This window comes from Ursus maritimus, unplaced genomic scaffold (assembly GCF_017311325.1).
Source record: "Ursus maritimus isolate PB19 unplaced genomic scaffold, ASM1731132v1 scaffold_24, whole genome shotgun sequence".
Classification (NCBI taxonomy): Eukaryota; Metazoa; Chordata; class Mammalia; order Carnivora; family Ursidae; genus Ursus; species Ursus maritimus.
The window spans coordinates 1,961,553-1,974,525 of record NW_024424897.1 but is presented as its reverse complement, the minus strand read 5'-3'; the positions used below and the strand labels follow the sequence as shown (position 1 = coordinate 1,974,525).

The window sequence follows — 12,973 nt, the reverse complement described above, 5'->3', positions numbered from 1 at the left end:
AATGTTTGTTTAATTCTCTACAAAATGCGTTTCTTCACCAGATACTCGTGTGTTTGCTTCATTTAAAGGCATTTAACAGGGCTGCGCCTCCCGGCAGCTTGTAGAATAGGCTCCTTCCTGCCTGGGAGCAACACTTACACACATGATGGAGACTCAAAAGAGCAGTAGACACCCACAGACAGACGGAAAGGTTTGTGTAGTGTATTCCCCTCCCCGCCCCCGTGTTTGTCAGCGGCTGAACGAAACACTTTGATAAAGTTGAAAACGTTTACTTGTCTGTTCAGATGTAGCAATGTCACGGATTCCCGTCCGCTAGATGCCCCCCGCCCCCCGCCCCCAGGCAGAGGCGCCCCGGGACCCGCGAGGCTTTCTGCGAGCTTGGAAGGCTGCCCGTGCAGCAGAGCCGGTTTTCCCGTGGGCGGCACGCGTTCACACGGCACCGAGCAGGTGCCGGGCCGAGACCACCGCACGGGGAGAGGGAGGCCGGGGTGTGGCCTGGGGCCTTCTGCACATTTGGACCCCACTGGATTTCCTGGGAGGGACACAGTGTGGGCAAGTTCATGTCAGCCAGACTCGACACAGGGGAGGACTCAGTCTGTCTCGCGTTCCCTTCAGGGGGTGGTTAGCCCGTTGCTCATGTGCCGATTACCTAGTATCCCACTAGGACCGTGACACGCGGCCCTGACGTCAACCCTGTTTTACTGGGCTGCGCGTTCTCGATTACAGGCTCCTTTCCTGCAGCCCCGCCAGCAAAGCACCTCTCCTCGGAGCCGCTGATCAGAGCAGCAAAGTAGTGGTTTCTTTAATTGTCCATTAAAATCCCTTTTAAAGAAGGAACGCTTTTTTCCTTCTTTCCAGAAAATCTTAAAAATAACGTTAATAAAAATTGGAAGAATGTCCCTTTCAGTTTCCAGTGTCAGGACAGTGGCCAGCAAAGCCATGGGAATGCCTGGGCCTGCTGTGCTTTCGAGCACATCCCCGAGTACCTTGATGTGGCCCCTGGGGTCCCGGTCCTGGCTGAACTCTACTCGCTGTGCCAGGTGTAGCCAGGTCTCTCCTGAGGACACGTTGCTGTCTGCCTCGCCTGGGGGCTGCATCCCAGGGGGGTGGCTGCATGTCCGAGCCCAACCCACCGATGAGGGGTGTGCCCCATCTGGAGGCGGAGGACGGCTCTTCTTCCCACGTGCTCCCGCATCCTGGGCTCAGCGTGCAAGCTCGTGCGTGCCAGGCCCTGGTGTGCAGAGTGGACGACGAGCCTGCCTTCGAGGGGCAGACACGGGAACGAGCAGTGGGGCTAGAGAGTGCCCGTAAATATGCAGGCCCTCCGAGGTGGGTGCAGAGCTCTCTGGAACAGGTCAGAGTGGCGCATACCCTGCCTCGCCGGGGAAGTGGGGTGAGGAAGGCTTCCCCAGGTGGGAGCTCGTCCCTGAGCATCCGGGACCCAGGGACATGAGGGGCAGAGAGAGCAAGTAGGGCAGGCGGAGTATGTGAGGAGGCCCAGGGGTATGAGGGACCGTGGTGTGCCCGGGGGCTGCTTGCCGTTCGGGTGGCTGTGGCAGCGAGTGGCACGAGGGGCAGCGAGGGGATGAGGGGGAGGGCGGTGGCTCATCGTCTCTAGGCCCTGTGTGCGAGGGCCGTGCCTGCACTCACAGCAATGAAGAACTTCATTCTTCTAGCAAATGCTTGAGTGCCTCACTCCAGGTACTAGGGGAGGCCTTGGGACCCTGCCCCGCGTTCAGGAAGTTTTCGCTCTGACAGGGGAGAGAGACAGCCCCCAGCAGATCTATGAAGTAAGTCAACAAGGCGATGTTTGCTATGGGAACGTGGGGGCACAGAGGTTTGGGGAGGAGGGCAGCAGTTACAGAGACGACGCAGGCTGGGCGGGGACGGCGGGGAAGGCCTTGAGGAGGGGGTGGCGCCGGCTCAGAACAGGGCCCCTCATTGTCTGCAGAACCCCCACGCCGCCGGCTGCTTGGTTCTCTCCTTGTCCAGAGCCACGCGGCAGGACTGGCATGGCGCACGGCACCCTGAGGGAGTACGGGCCCATCCTGCTGGTCCGGGAGACCCCGCTCGGGGCCCCGGTCAGGGTCACTGGCTGTGACCTGCGGCTAGGGCAGTGGTCATGTGGGCCGCCAGCCACTGGTACGCTCCTGCTTGCAGCACAGGAGAGACACAGGGATGTGTGGCGGGATTTTCATAAAGTCACGTGCATTCGATATGGACGAGCAGACTTCCGTTTATCATAGCGCGTATCCTTTCCTAGACGAGGCGTTTGATAGCAGAGTGTCGCCTCCCAGATCACTCTGGTCGTGAACCTGTCGTGAAGGACAAAGTGCAGCATGTCCAGTCCGCCAGCGCCCCCTCCTCCTCTGAAGGGCCAGGCGGGGGGTGCAAGTATGTCACCCATCCAGCCACAGGTCCGCGCTCCCGGCTTCCTCGCCACCGTCCGCCTTAGCAGCCCTGTGTTTTTAGTTTTGTTTGTAGTTGTAACCACAGCCCCACAGAGGACCAGCCCCCAGCGTCCACCTCCCTTGCCTGCACGTCTGACCCAGCACAAGACTGTTGAAAAGCCTCAGAGGCTGTTTCCCCATCGGTGCCCCAAGACGCAGGTCCCTGTTAGAGATAAAGGGGGACAAGCTGCCCGGGCCAGAGCACCTTCTCCCGGACGCGAGCCTGGAGGGTGTAATGTTGGAGTGAACATGCTCCCTGAACACTGCTCTGTCTTACTGTCGTTATGGGGCCGAGGCTGACACACCGTGACCATGGGCCCCCAGAGGTCAGCCAGTAATTTGTCGTTGGAGACATGCGGCGAGGACGGCCCTCAGGGGAGGAAGCAAGGAGGTGGCAAGAGGAAGCAGGAGGCCTTGGGAGGCCCCCAGGACGTGGTCCGACCTTCCGCGCAACCAAATGAGCATTAGCCGGACTTCCCTTGGGGCAGTTCAGGTGCCCAGGCGTGATGTCCCTGAATCCTGTGACAGCTCCGTAAAGTGAGCCCCAGGCTAAGGATTAGAATGTATGAGAAGGGAGAGGCTCCGTTCATTCGGCTTATACTCGTTAGGCACCGGTGTGCTGGGCCTTGGGTGGCCAGGCTGTGATGACCCAGCAGGGAACTGAACTGGCTCTTCTCCCCAGAGCTTGCACCTGGAGGTGGGGCGGGCTGGAGACTGAACAGATCCATGTGTGACATGGCAGGGGGCGACCGTGCTCTGAGGGAGGGAAAGCAGGGCGAAGGTGGAGTGTGACTCTGGGGGAGCCCTGGACAAACGTGGGGCACTCAGGGAGGCGTCTGAGCAGAGGCCTGAAGGAGACATGGGGTGGGCTGGGGACGCCTGGTGAGGCTTGTCCAGGCCAAGGGAACGCAAATATTCAGACCCGGAGCCAGAGTGGTGGCACCTTCAAGGATCCGTGCTAAGACGAGGGTGGTGGGCACGAGGGGCAGGGGTGGCCAGGACCCAGGCAGGCAAGGCCTTTTGTTGTTCTGTGTGTGAGCAGGCAGGAGGTTGGGAAGAAGGTGGGACTGACCCTGCCATATGAGGCTGAGAGGTGCTGCTGGCCACGGGGGCTGGGCCGCATGTCTCAGGGGTGCCAGGGGGAGCTGGGACACGTGTCTGGGGGTGCCGGGGGGGGCTGGGCCATGTGTCTCAGGGGTGCCAGGGGGAGCTGGGCCACATGTCTGGGAGTACCGGGGGGGGCTGGGCCATGTGCCTCGGGGGTGCCAGGGTGCCCCTGTTGAACCACTTCCAGAAGCTGAGAATGCCCTGGCCTCTGCCCCAGCCTGCGCACTCTTGCCAGCACTACCCACGCATCTGTATTTTGTGGTCAGATGTACACCAGGAATCCGTGGCCAGCAGTAGCCACCTTGAGTGGCCGCCACCCCAGCAGGATGTGCTTGGTCCAGAGCCACTGGCATGGGCAGCGCACTCAGTGTTTGACTTTGGGTGGCATTCCCTGCATCAGAGGGTGAGGGACCTGGGTGCAAGTTAATGTTCCAGGGCCCAGCACAGGCTTTTCTCGCCCCGCATCAGAGTGAAGGGGAGTCAGTGCTCTTCAAAGACAGTACAGGCTACGTGTTTGCTGGGAGGGGCCAGCGGGCAACCCCACCGGGCATGTGCTCTGGTTTGCAGGGGGAGTGGGCCAGCATTAGGCGCCGCAGTGAGTGCCAGATGAGGTGTCCCCAGTGGGCATGAGCAGACTCACGGGGGACTCAGTGCAGTCAGACTCTGGGCAGATTGGGTGGGAGGTGGGTTGGGCGTTCACAGTTCTGTGGGCGTGAGCCGAGGAGTCCCCAGTGGGGGGCTGAATGGGAAGGGGTGGTGCTGGCAGACTGTGGGGCACACTGAGATTGGGGTCACGGGAGCACTTAGGCAAAGATGCTATGCCAATGCAGGAAGGGCCAGCTTGGAGCTTAAAGGGAGGGGGGATGCTGGCGGTGGGTTTGGGAGCAGTGCAGTGCACAGACGTGACAGGAGGGAGGTGAAGGGCTGTGTGGGGTTAAGGTGAGAGAGACCCGTGCAGGAGAGGAGGGGGCAGTCGCCAAGGGGGTCCCAGGCCCCATGCAGAGCCGGGCACGTGGGCAGAACTCCCCCAGCATGGGGCTGCAGGGAGCTACATGCAAACCAGGGGTCCTCAGGCCATCATGCGACAGACCTACTGTGCTTATCTCCTTGGGCAGTCAGGCCTGAGGGTCATGTGGAACTTCCTTGCCTTTCGGGGACCGGAAACTAATGTATCTTTGCAAGTTTTGCATTTAATAAAAAGAGCATGCCCTGGCTTGTCAGATGTGCTCTGCTTTAACACACCCAGAATTCAAACGGCTCACCCAGCGGCAGGGTCCAATCAACACATAGGGTCCCAGGATTGATCTGCCCTTCCCCCCCAGAGGGTGTCATTCACACCTGTGTCCCTAGGACACCTGCTCTGTGCCGCTGGCGTGTAGTGATCCCGCCCGCACTGCTTGTCCGGAGGCTCCAGCTCCCTCTGGACACTCCCGAGTGCATCCCTGGAAGGGCCAGTCCCCACTGCCAACATTGAGTGCAGAGTGTATCTTAACCTTTCTTTTTTCTGTGGTGACTTGAGCACTCGGCGTGAACTCTCAGCCTCCCTGCTTTCCCACAATCGTCTGCCAGCCGCCAGTAAGCGTTATTGTCCTTGTCCCTCTCGGCAGGAGCTGGTGGTGGCTCTGAGTCATCTTGTCGTTCAATATGAAAGCAATTTCTGCACGGTGGCCTTGCAGTTCATGGAGGAGGAGAAGAACTACCCCTTGCCTTCTCCGGCAACCACAGGTACGGTGGCCTGCGGGGACCCCAGGTCAGGACCACAGCTGCCCTGCCTTGGGCCAGGGCCTGAGCTCACCGCCACTCCGAGTGGCCCCTGTGACTCCCGTCCTGCCAGGCACTTAGCAGAGTAGAAAGGCAGCAGGAGGGGCCACACCGACCCTCTGGCTCTTTTCCTTCCTTTTACCATGTTTGGAAATCCGACTCATGGAGATGTTGAAGGGTAGCGGAACGTGTGCCGTGGGGGCTCACGGACACGCACGTCAGCTCTTCCTGTGATGAGCTGTTGCCGGTTTCCTGCTCATGAGTCACGTTAGGCAGCTCCTTTTCTCCCATTTGTCCTTTTTGCTGGATTTCTATTTCTTCGTGTTGGGTGGCCCCTCCCCCAGAACGCAGCCTTCTCTGCAGGAAAGAGGGCTCGTGATCAATAACACAAGCATTACTGCTTTTAGAACATCACAGAAGGGAAATGAAAATGAACTTGCCCAGTGAAACAGCTGGTGTGCTGGAGGAGGGCACAGGGGCCACGGAGGGGAGGGCCTGCAGCACTGAGCCAGCCGCTGCTCTGCGGTTGTCTGTAGGGCAGCGGCCCACGGCGGAGCCACAGAGCGCCTGGCGCTGCCCTCAGGGCGGCCCCGGTCGCCGGTCCTGCTCTGAAAGGTCTAACGACAACCCCGCAAAACAGCAGGCATGGGCTCGGGTCGTCTGCTCCATACGCTCCGCTCCTCGCCCGGCGTGCACGTGTCCAGCTTTGTCCAGCTGACTGGACACACGTGTGTCAGAGGCCCTTCCTGAGTGTGGGCCTGCTGGTCTGGGTGCGAGCTTCTGTCACGTGCTGTTGCAGTAACGGGGTGCACTGCCCCCCCAAAGCCCACCATTAACTCTTTCTTCTTCTCTCTCCCAGAGGGTGGGAGTTTGACCCCCGTGCGGGACAGCCCGTGCACCCCCAGACTCCGCTCCGTGAGCTCCTACGGAAACATTCGTGCCGTCACCACCGCCAGAAGCCTGAACAAATCTTTGCAGAATCTGAGCTTGACAGAAGAATGTGAGATGCTGGAAATCGGGTCCTTGGGTTGGGACAGTCGTGGGTTTGATTTTCTGAACCTTTACTTACACCGGGGCCCCACCCGTTTCTCTGCCCTGACCGCGAGTCACGCTGTCCCATCTGCTGGCCCTGAGGTCTGACCGTGGCGCCGCTGCAGATGCAGCTGGGGGTGGGGCGGACCGTGTGGGAGGCGCACATGTCGCCCTGGGCGCCCACCCTGACGACCCCCCGCCGTGCTGTCTGGGCAGCGGGCAGCTCGGTGGCGTTCTCTCCCGGAAACCTCAGCACGAGCAGCAGCGCCAGCAGCACCTTGGGCAGCCCCGAGAACGAGGAGTACATCCTGTCCTTCGAGACCATCGATAAGATGCGCCGCGTCAGCTCCTACTCTGCCCTCAACTCCCTCATCGGTGAGTGCGGCGCCCGTCCCCCGCCTGCCCCCACCCGCCGTCTTGGCACCCAGGGCTTGCCCTCAGTGCACGCCAGGTCGCGGGACATGGGGACCATCCCAGTTGGAGAACAAGCATTAACTGGAGTGTGGAGGTGAGAGGGATGTGTGCTGCGGGCAGACGGAAGTTTCCGTCGCTTTAACTTTGCTCTGTGATAGCTACAGGCCGTTCTGGGCTTGTGTGGGAAGGCTGCCAGAACCTTCTGTCTGTGCAGCCCAGTGGCCGTTGGTGCGCTGATTCTGCCCGGGAGACACCTCATCTGTTGAGGCACAGAGCAGGGACGTCCACGCCTAACGGGCAGGGTGACGTCCCACCTAGAGCATGCTCTTCCCTCCTCACGGGGAGGTGGGCGTCCACCCCACTTCCTGGCCGTGTGACTGTGCGTCTGACGGCGCTGGCAACGAGGGCCAGACCCAGCCCGGCAGGTCTTTTCCACGCCGACCGCCCAGCATGGTGTCCCAGGCCTCAGCTGGAGTTTCAGTTAATGTTAAGAAACACTCTATATGTAAAAATGTAGGGACACTAGCGTACAGCCCCCCTGTGTGTTTCGTTCCTCACGTAAGGAATCACAAATAGAGCCGAATCCCCAGAGCTTGTCCACGGGGTCCATGCTCTCTTACTGTCTGTGAACCCCCAAAGCACTCAGTGCCCCTTACAGGCCGCAGACTTCGCAGGAACCCTGTCCTTCGGCTCCTTCCCGTGAGTTTCTCTCTGTGCCGGGCTCCCTTCCACTGCTCCGCCAGCCCCTCCCCGTCCGCCAGGGTTGACTTACCCGTTCTGTCAGCGGAGGGCCAACCGTGAGTCCTCCCTCTAGCCGTCACAGCATGGTTGGGGCTGGTTCTTCTGGGCTAGCTTCGGCATCTCACGTTGTTCTAAGTTGCCGGCTTCCGTTGAATGTTCTCGCTCCGTGGAGCTGTGCGGAGCGTTCTCCTGACTTTGTGGCCTCTCTTGTCTCCGGACGCGGGTCCCTTGTACTCCTGTTGCTGTGTGCTTCTGCTCCTTGTTCACGGTTCACCCCGCAAAACATTTGTTCATTTCCCTGGTGTTTACAAGTCCCAACTTTTGCTTTGTCGATTTTTTCATTACATCTATATGTTTTGTTCCGATAACTTTGTTCCGTTATTCCCTTGTCTTTTCTTTTGCTTTTCCCCGTGGTTCGTTTTCATTTCTGGAGTTGACAATAGAAAGAGCTCGTGCACTGACACCTTTTCCTGCATTCCAGCGTCAGCATTCACATCTGTGATTTCCCCGTCTGCCCCTCTTCGGCCCCTCGTGTCCGTTCTAAGTCATTGGCTTATTTCCATGGTGAACCCTATGCCCTAGTGCTTAATGCTGTCCACACCACGTGGTGATGGTGGTATTTCTGACTTTGGCCATGATCTGGAGGGGGCAAGGCCATGGGTCCTGCGTGAACCACACCAGTCTGCCCCTCTGCTGGAACAAGCCTTGGAACGTTTGCCGTAGTTCCTGCAGGTCGAGTCCATGTAGTGTCCCACCGTGGCCTGGACGGGCCATGGGTTCCAGACGTGGCCACCGCACCCCCCAGGGTGGCAGGAACCAGAAGGGGATCTCTGCTTGCCAAACACACCCACCCACCAAGAACTTAGCTCAAAAATACCAACTTGAATTATCCATCTAAATTGAGAAATAACATCACAGATTTGTGTGTTTTGTTGTTTGCTAAAATATCCCAAGTGCACAGAAGGCACGGGCCGAGCTCGGCATGAAGGCGGGTTCTGCTGACAATCCGAGTGTCACTTGCGAGGTGTCTGTTTTGAACTAGAACAGGTTCTTTTAACAGAATTAACGTGTGTGGTGGCTAAGTTCCCAGGCTGGCCCCCCAGGACTCTTTTAAAACCCAGATCGATATGAATCTGAATTAGTATTTTTGTGTATATGTCTACAGTGAAAAATATGAAGTAACGGGGGAAACTCAGAGAGACAGAAATGCACCACGTGGTGGCTCTGACCCGCCAGCCAGGTGAGCTCGGCCGCCACACCTCCCCGCCCGAGTCAGGGCGACTCCGCCTCCCACCCTCTCGCCAGAGCAGGGATCGGCAGACATTCTCTGCGGAAGGCCAGATCGTGCGCATTTTCAGCCTTGCAGATGGCGCAGAAGTAGCCACAGGTGGCAGGTGAACGAATGAATCTGGCCGTGTTCCAATCAGCCTTTACTTCTCAACTGAAATGCAAATTTCATGAAATAGTCACAAGTCACAAAACATTATTTTGCTTTTTATCACGCCACCATGGAAGAAGAAACGCAGAAACGCCACAGACCTTGAAGATGGTCCACACACTGGGCATCTCCACTCCCACCCCACCTCCACTGCAGGGACCACAGCAGACGCGGGTCCTTGGCCCAGAGCCAGGTGTCATCCGTAACTCCTCTGTCCCTCACCCCTGCATCCTGGCCTCACCACCCAGGCCAGCAACCCCCTGCACCAGCTCCTGCAGGGTCCTCTTGACCAGCCTCCCTGTTGCCTTCCTCGGGGCCTCCTCCCGACCGCGTCCTGCCATGCAGCACGCGTCCAGGTGCCTTGTCGTCCTGCCGTCCAGCACAGCCTGTGCTCAAGGGTGCGAGTCCACTCTGCGGCCCCCTGATCACACACATGGCTGGCCGTCAAGAGAAGAAATTGTCAAAACGGTCACACCTGGCTTTTGAACTCACAGAAACATGAGGAGTATTGAAGTCGCAAAAAGGATTGAAGTCACTTGTCGCCAGGGGACCCTTGAGAGCTTTCGTCAGAAGGTCCCCGTTGTCTACGGCACGTCCCCTTCTCCGGGGTGTTAAAGACCACACATGCTGGCAGAGGCAACAGCAGGTGCCGGCCGCAGTGTTTGGGCCACATCGCGGGGCAAGTGTGGAGCTCATGCTACGTGCCTGAGGTGGGACTCCTGCCTGGAACACAGTGCTGCTCTCTGACGAGTGGACACCATCTTGTCCTGGGTGTTGGCGGGGGAAGCAGGACTTGGCGGTGTAAGGATGAAGAATGTCATCGGAGGCCACGTCAGGCCGGAGAACACGGCAGCTGCCAGGGAAGAGGCAGGTACTGTCGGTCTCCAGCCCGCATGGCGCAGCCCCTCCCGCCGCTGCCCTGCCTGCTGTCTTCCTCCAGAGAGCTGGCAGTCCTATCACCCCTACCTTTTTGCTCACAAATTCTGATTCCCGGAGAAAGCTGAGTGTTATCTGCATATCAGTCAAATCTTTGAGAACTTGAGTGGAAAAGTTCTAAAATGAGCTGGAGTTGTCGGGCCACCTCATGCATATTCCATGAGATAGCGCTCCCGTCCGCCACGCACGTAGAATGCGTCACCCACCCAGTCCCGTTGCTTGCAGCTCTCGCCTGCTTAAAGACATTTTTTTTTTTTCATTTCAACCAAAGGACGGCAATCTCTCTAGCCTCTCACTGAATATTGCAAGAGATTTTCAAAACCATGGCAACCTAAGGACATCCATTTATTCCCACCTTTTCCCGAAACGCCAGCCCCTCCGGGTCCCCTCCCAGCCCCCTCCCTGCTCTGTCGCTGCAAGTACTCCCCATTGTCTTGCTTGCTGTGCAGTGTGTCCCGGAACAAATTCCCCAGAAGGGGCCTGGGCTTCCCTTGACCCCGCCGGGATCTCCACCTCCTGAAGCATGCCAGCCTGATGTTTGTAGGGTTGTGCTGGGACCCGGGCTCCGTGTCCCCCACCTCTGGAACCCCGCGTGTCTCTGACTCACCAGCCATCTGGCCTGACTCCCACGTGGGCCCCTTGTTGGTCCTCCCCATTTCTGGCCCCCCCCACCCCAGGGCCGGTCTCAGCACACTGCATGCCAGGACCCCCCTCAGATCTTACCCACATGTCTACACACTGCCAGGCTTGTCCAATGGCAGCCAAACACAGAAGCCCCCGTGAAAATCGCACTTGCTCCTCCTGCAAACAGCCCCCACTGTCATCATCAGCCCTCCCCTGCGCCCACTGCTGTCCTCCGCCCGCAGGCTGGACACTGGTCCCTGAGCGAGGTGCGGACAACCTCTCTGACTTCACCGCATGCCTCTCCAAACCAGCAGCGTCTGGTCCTCCCTGCCGGCGATATTCTGTGTCCCCACGAGGGGAGGGGGGAGGGGGTCCCTGACTCACCACAATGTGACTTCGCCATCTTTATTACTCGGTTTTGGCGAAGCTGCCGTTTCTTGATCCCACGTGCTGCAGGCAGCCCTGCGTGCCCCTCCGGCTCTGAGTCTTACCCTTGGAGAGTGCCCAGAGGTGGCAGTGGGAAGGGTGGGGAGAGAGGGCCCCTCGTGCTTGCCCCGGGGCCGTCCTCCCGCCCTAGCCCCATCAGTCATCCTGCTCCACGCCCCGGGTCCTGGGGGGCAGGGACGGTCACTCTGCTTCTTTGCGGGAGTGGGTCACAGCCTGGAGGGAGTGAGGTGGGGTCATTTCTGTTCCGGGGATTTGGGACCAGACTGCGGCGCCCATGAGCACTCTCACCCCTGAAGGGCTTGCTAGTTGTAGATCAGAGCACTGGCCAAGGTGGAGCGATCGCACCTCCTTGAAATTTTGTGACCGTTGATGCCACCTGAAGTGTCTTCCCATAGTGACGAATCCGAGCCGGAGCTGGGCTGGGAGGGTAGAGCCAGGATTCAAGCTCTCACCGGCCCGGAGCCTGCCCCCACCTGGCTGTGTGCCTAGTGCTGGGCCCAAGTTCCTGCTCAGAACCCAGGGTCATGGCCGCTGCCCTTGGGGAACAGAGAAGAGCAGAAGGACAGAGTCGGAGCCACGGGCACTGCCCACACCCCTGGAGGAGGAGGCCTGGCGAGCAGGGCCGGCTTCCCACTGGCCCTGGGGGCCCTGCTCAGCCTGAGGCCACTTGTCCCTGTTGTATCATGACTGGCCAGAAAGTAGCATCTCCTCCCTCTCTCTCTGCGTCTCCCCACGACCTCGAGAAGTCCTAACAGAGGAGGCCTTCGTAAGCCCCCAGTAACCCCGGGACCCCACAGCCACAAGCTCTGAGCACGGAGAGCAGAGGGGCCGGGAGAGTGCAGGGCCCCATCAGCCAGGAGGAGGGGGAGTGCGGTTGTCGCCAGCGGAGCCAAGCACTATCCCAGGGAAGGTTTTACAGCCCATTAGTTTGATTTCTTGCTGCCGGGGAACGACGGTGAGAGAGCGAACGGCGTTGTTTTCTGACGGCACAACATCATTTATATTTTTATGGCCACAACCCTTGATTAAAGGCCATTATTACGTGTGTCTTGTAGGGACCCTGAGGAACATCACGGACAGGATTATGCCGACAGGGTGGCTGCCCGGTCTAGGCAGGGCTCCATCCTGGGGCCTCGGGCCAGGATGCTCACGCCTCCCATGGGCAGAGGGAGGAAGCGAGGGAGCTCCTGAAGGGACTCCATCACCAGGGGGAGCCCAGCGATGGGGGCGCGTCACAGAAAGGACGAGGGTACTGGCCCCAGGCCTTGGGTGCCGGTTGCTGGATGGGGCAGAGGCTCTCGGCCCATGGTGGCCCCTAGAGCATTCGTGTCGGGGACCCTTGAGACCCAGGGAACAAGTGGCAAGCTCCAGCTTCTCCTTTCCCCGAGCGGCTCAGCCAGCCCAGGGGACTTCTGGGATCCAGAGTTGGCCACAGAGCTCCAAGCAAGTTTTCCTACATCTTACACTGTTTGGAAAGTTGTAGCTGTTGCTCTGAAAAATAAATGTAAAGCCATTAGTTAGGATCTTTTATTACTTTTGGTCTAGACGTGGAAATAGCTCTCCGCGCTCGTGAGGAAGCAGTTTTGAGTGAGTGCCAGAAGCAGGCGCCCTTTCTGAGCATTTCACAGCCCGGAGGACTCCTTGCTCCCGGAGGGCCGACTCGCGTCCTGCGGCACCCCTGGGGCTCCAGCCTCTGCTGCGCTCCTTCACAGCCTTGGGCTGGGTTAGCAGCAGGCTCAGGAGCAGGACGGCTGTGCAGCAGGGAGGCCAAGGGAGCACGGGGGCCGCGCTGAGGGACGGGGCGCGGGGAGGCCGAGGACGCGGGGGCCGTGCGGAGGGACGGGGCGCGGGGAGGCCGAGGACGTGGGGGCCGCGCTGAGGGACGGGGTAAAACGCACCGAGCACTTCTCTGCCAGTCTCATGTTTTCACCAGCAAGTACTTACACCATTCGTGCGGCCAAAGACCCTGGCAAAAATTAGAGCCTTTTCATTCTCTGTCGAATCACAACTGTCGTATCAAAGT

General features: G+C 59.3%; 1 protein-coding gene across 4 annotated transcripts in view; it reads left to right on the top strand.

Annotated features, from left to right (window-relative positions):
• RPTOR (regulatory associated protein of MTOR complex 1) overlaps positions 1–12,973 on the top strand; it is a 338,061-nt gene that overhangs the window by 274,635 nt on the left and 50,453 nt on the right. For all 4 annotated transcript variants that reach the window (XM_040640059.1, XM_040640061.1, XM_040640057.1 and 1 more), the window contains exons 18-20: positions 5,165–5,282; positions 6,178–6,318; positions 6,567–6,725. In XM_040640059.1, the coding sequence (XP_040495993.1) occupies positions 5,165–5,282; positions 6,178–6,318; positions 6,567–6,725 (418 nt within the window). The remainder of the gene's footprint in view (positions 1–5,164; positions 5,283–6,177; positions 6,319–6,566; positions 6,726–12,973) is intronic.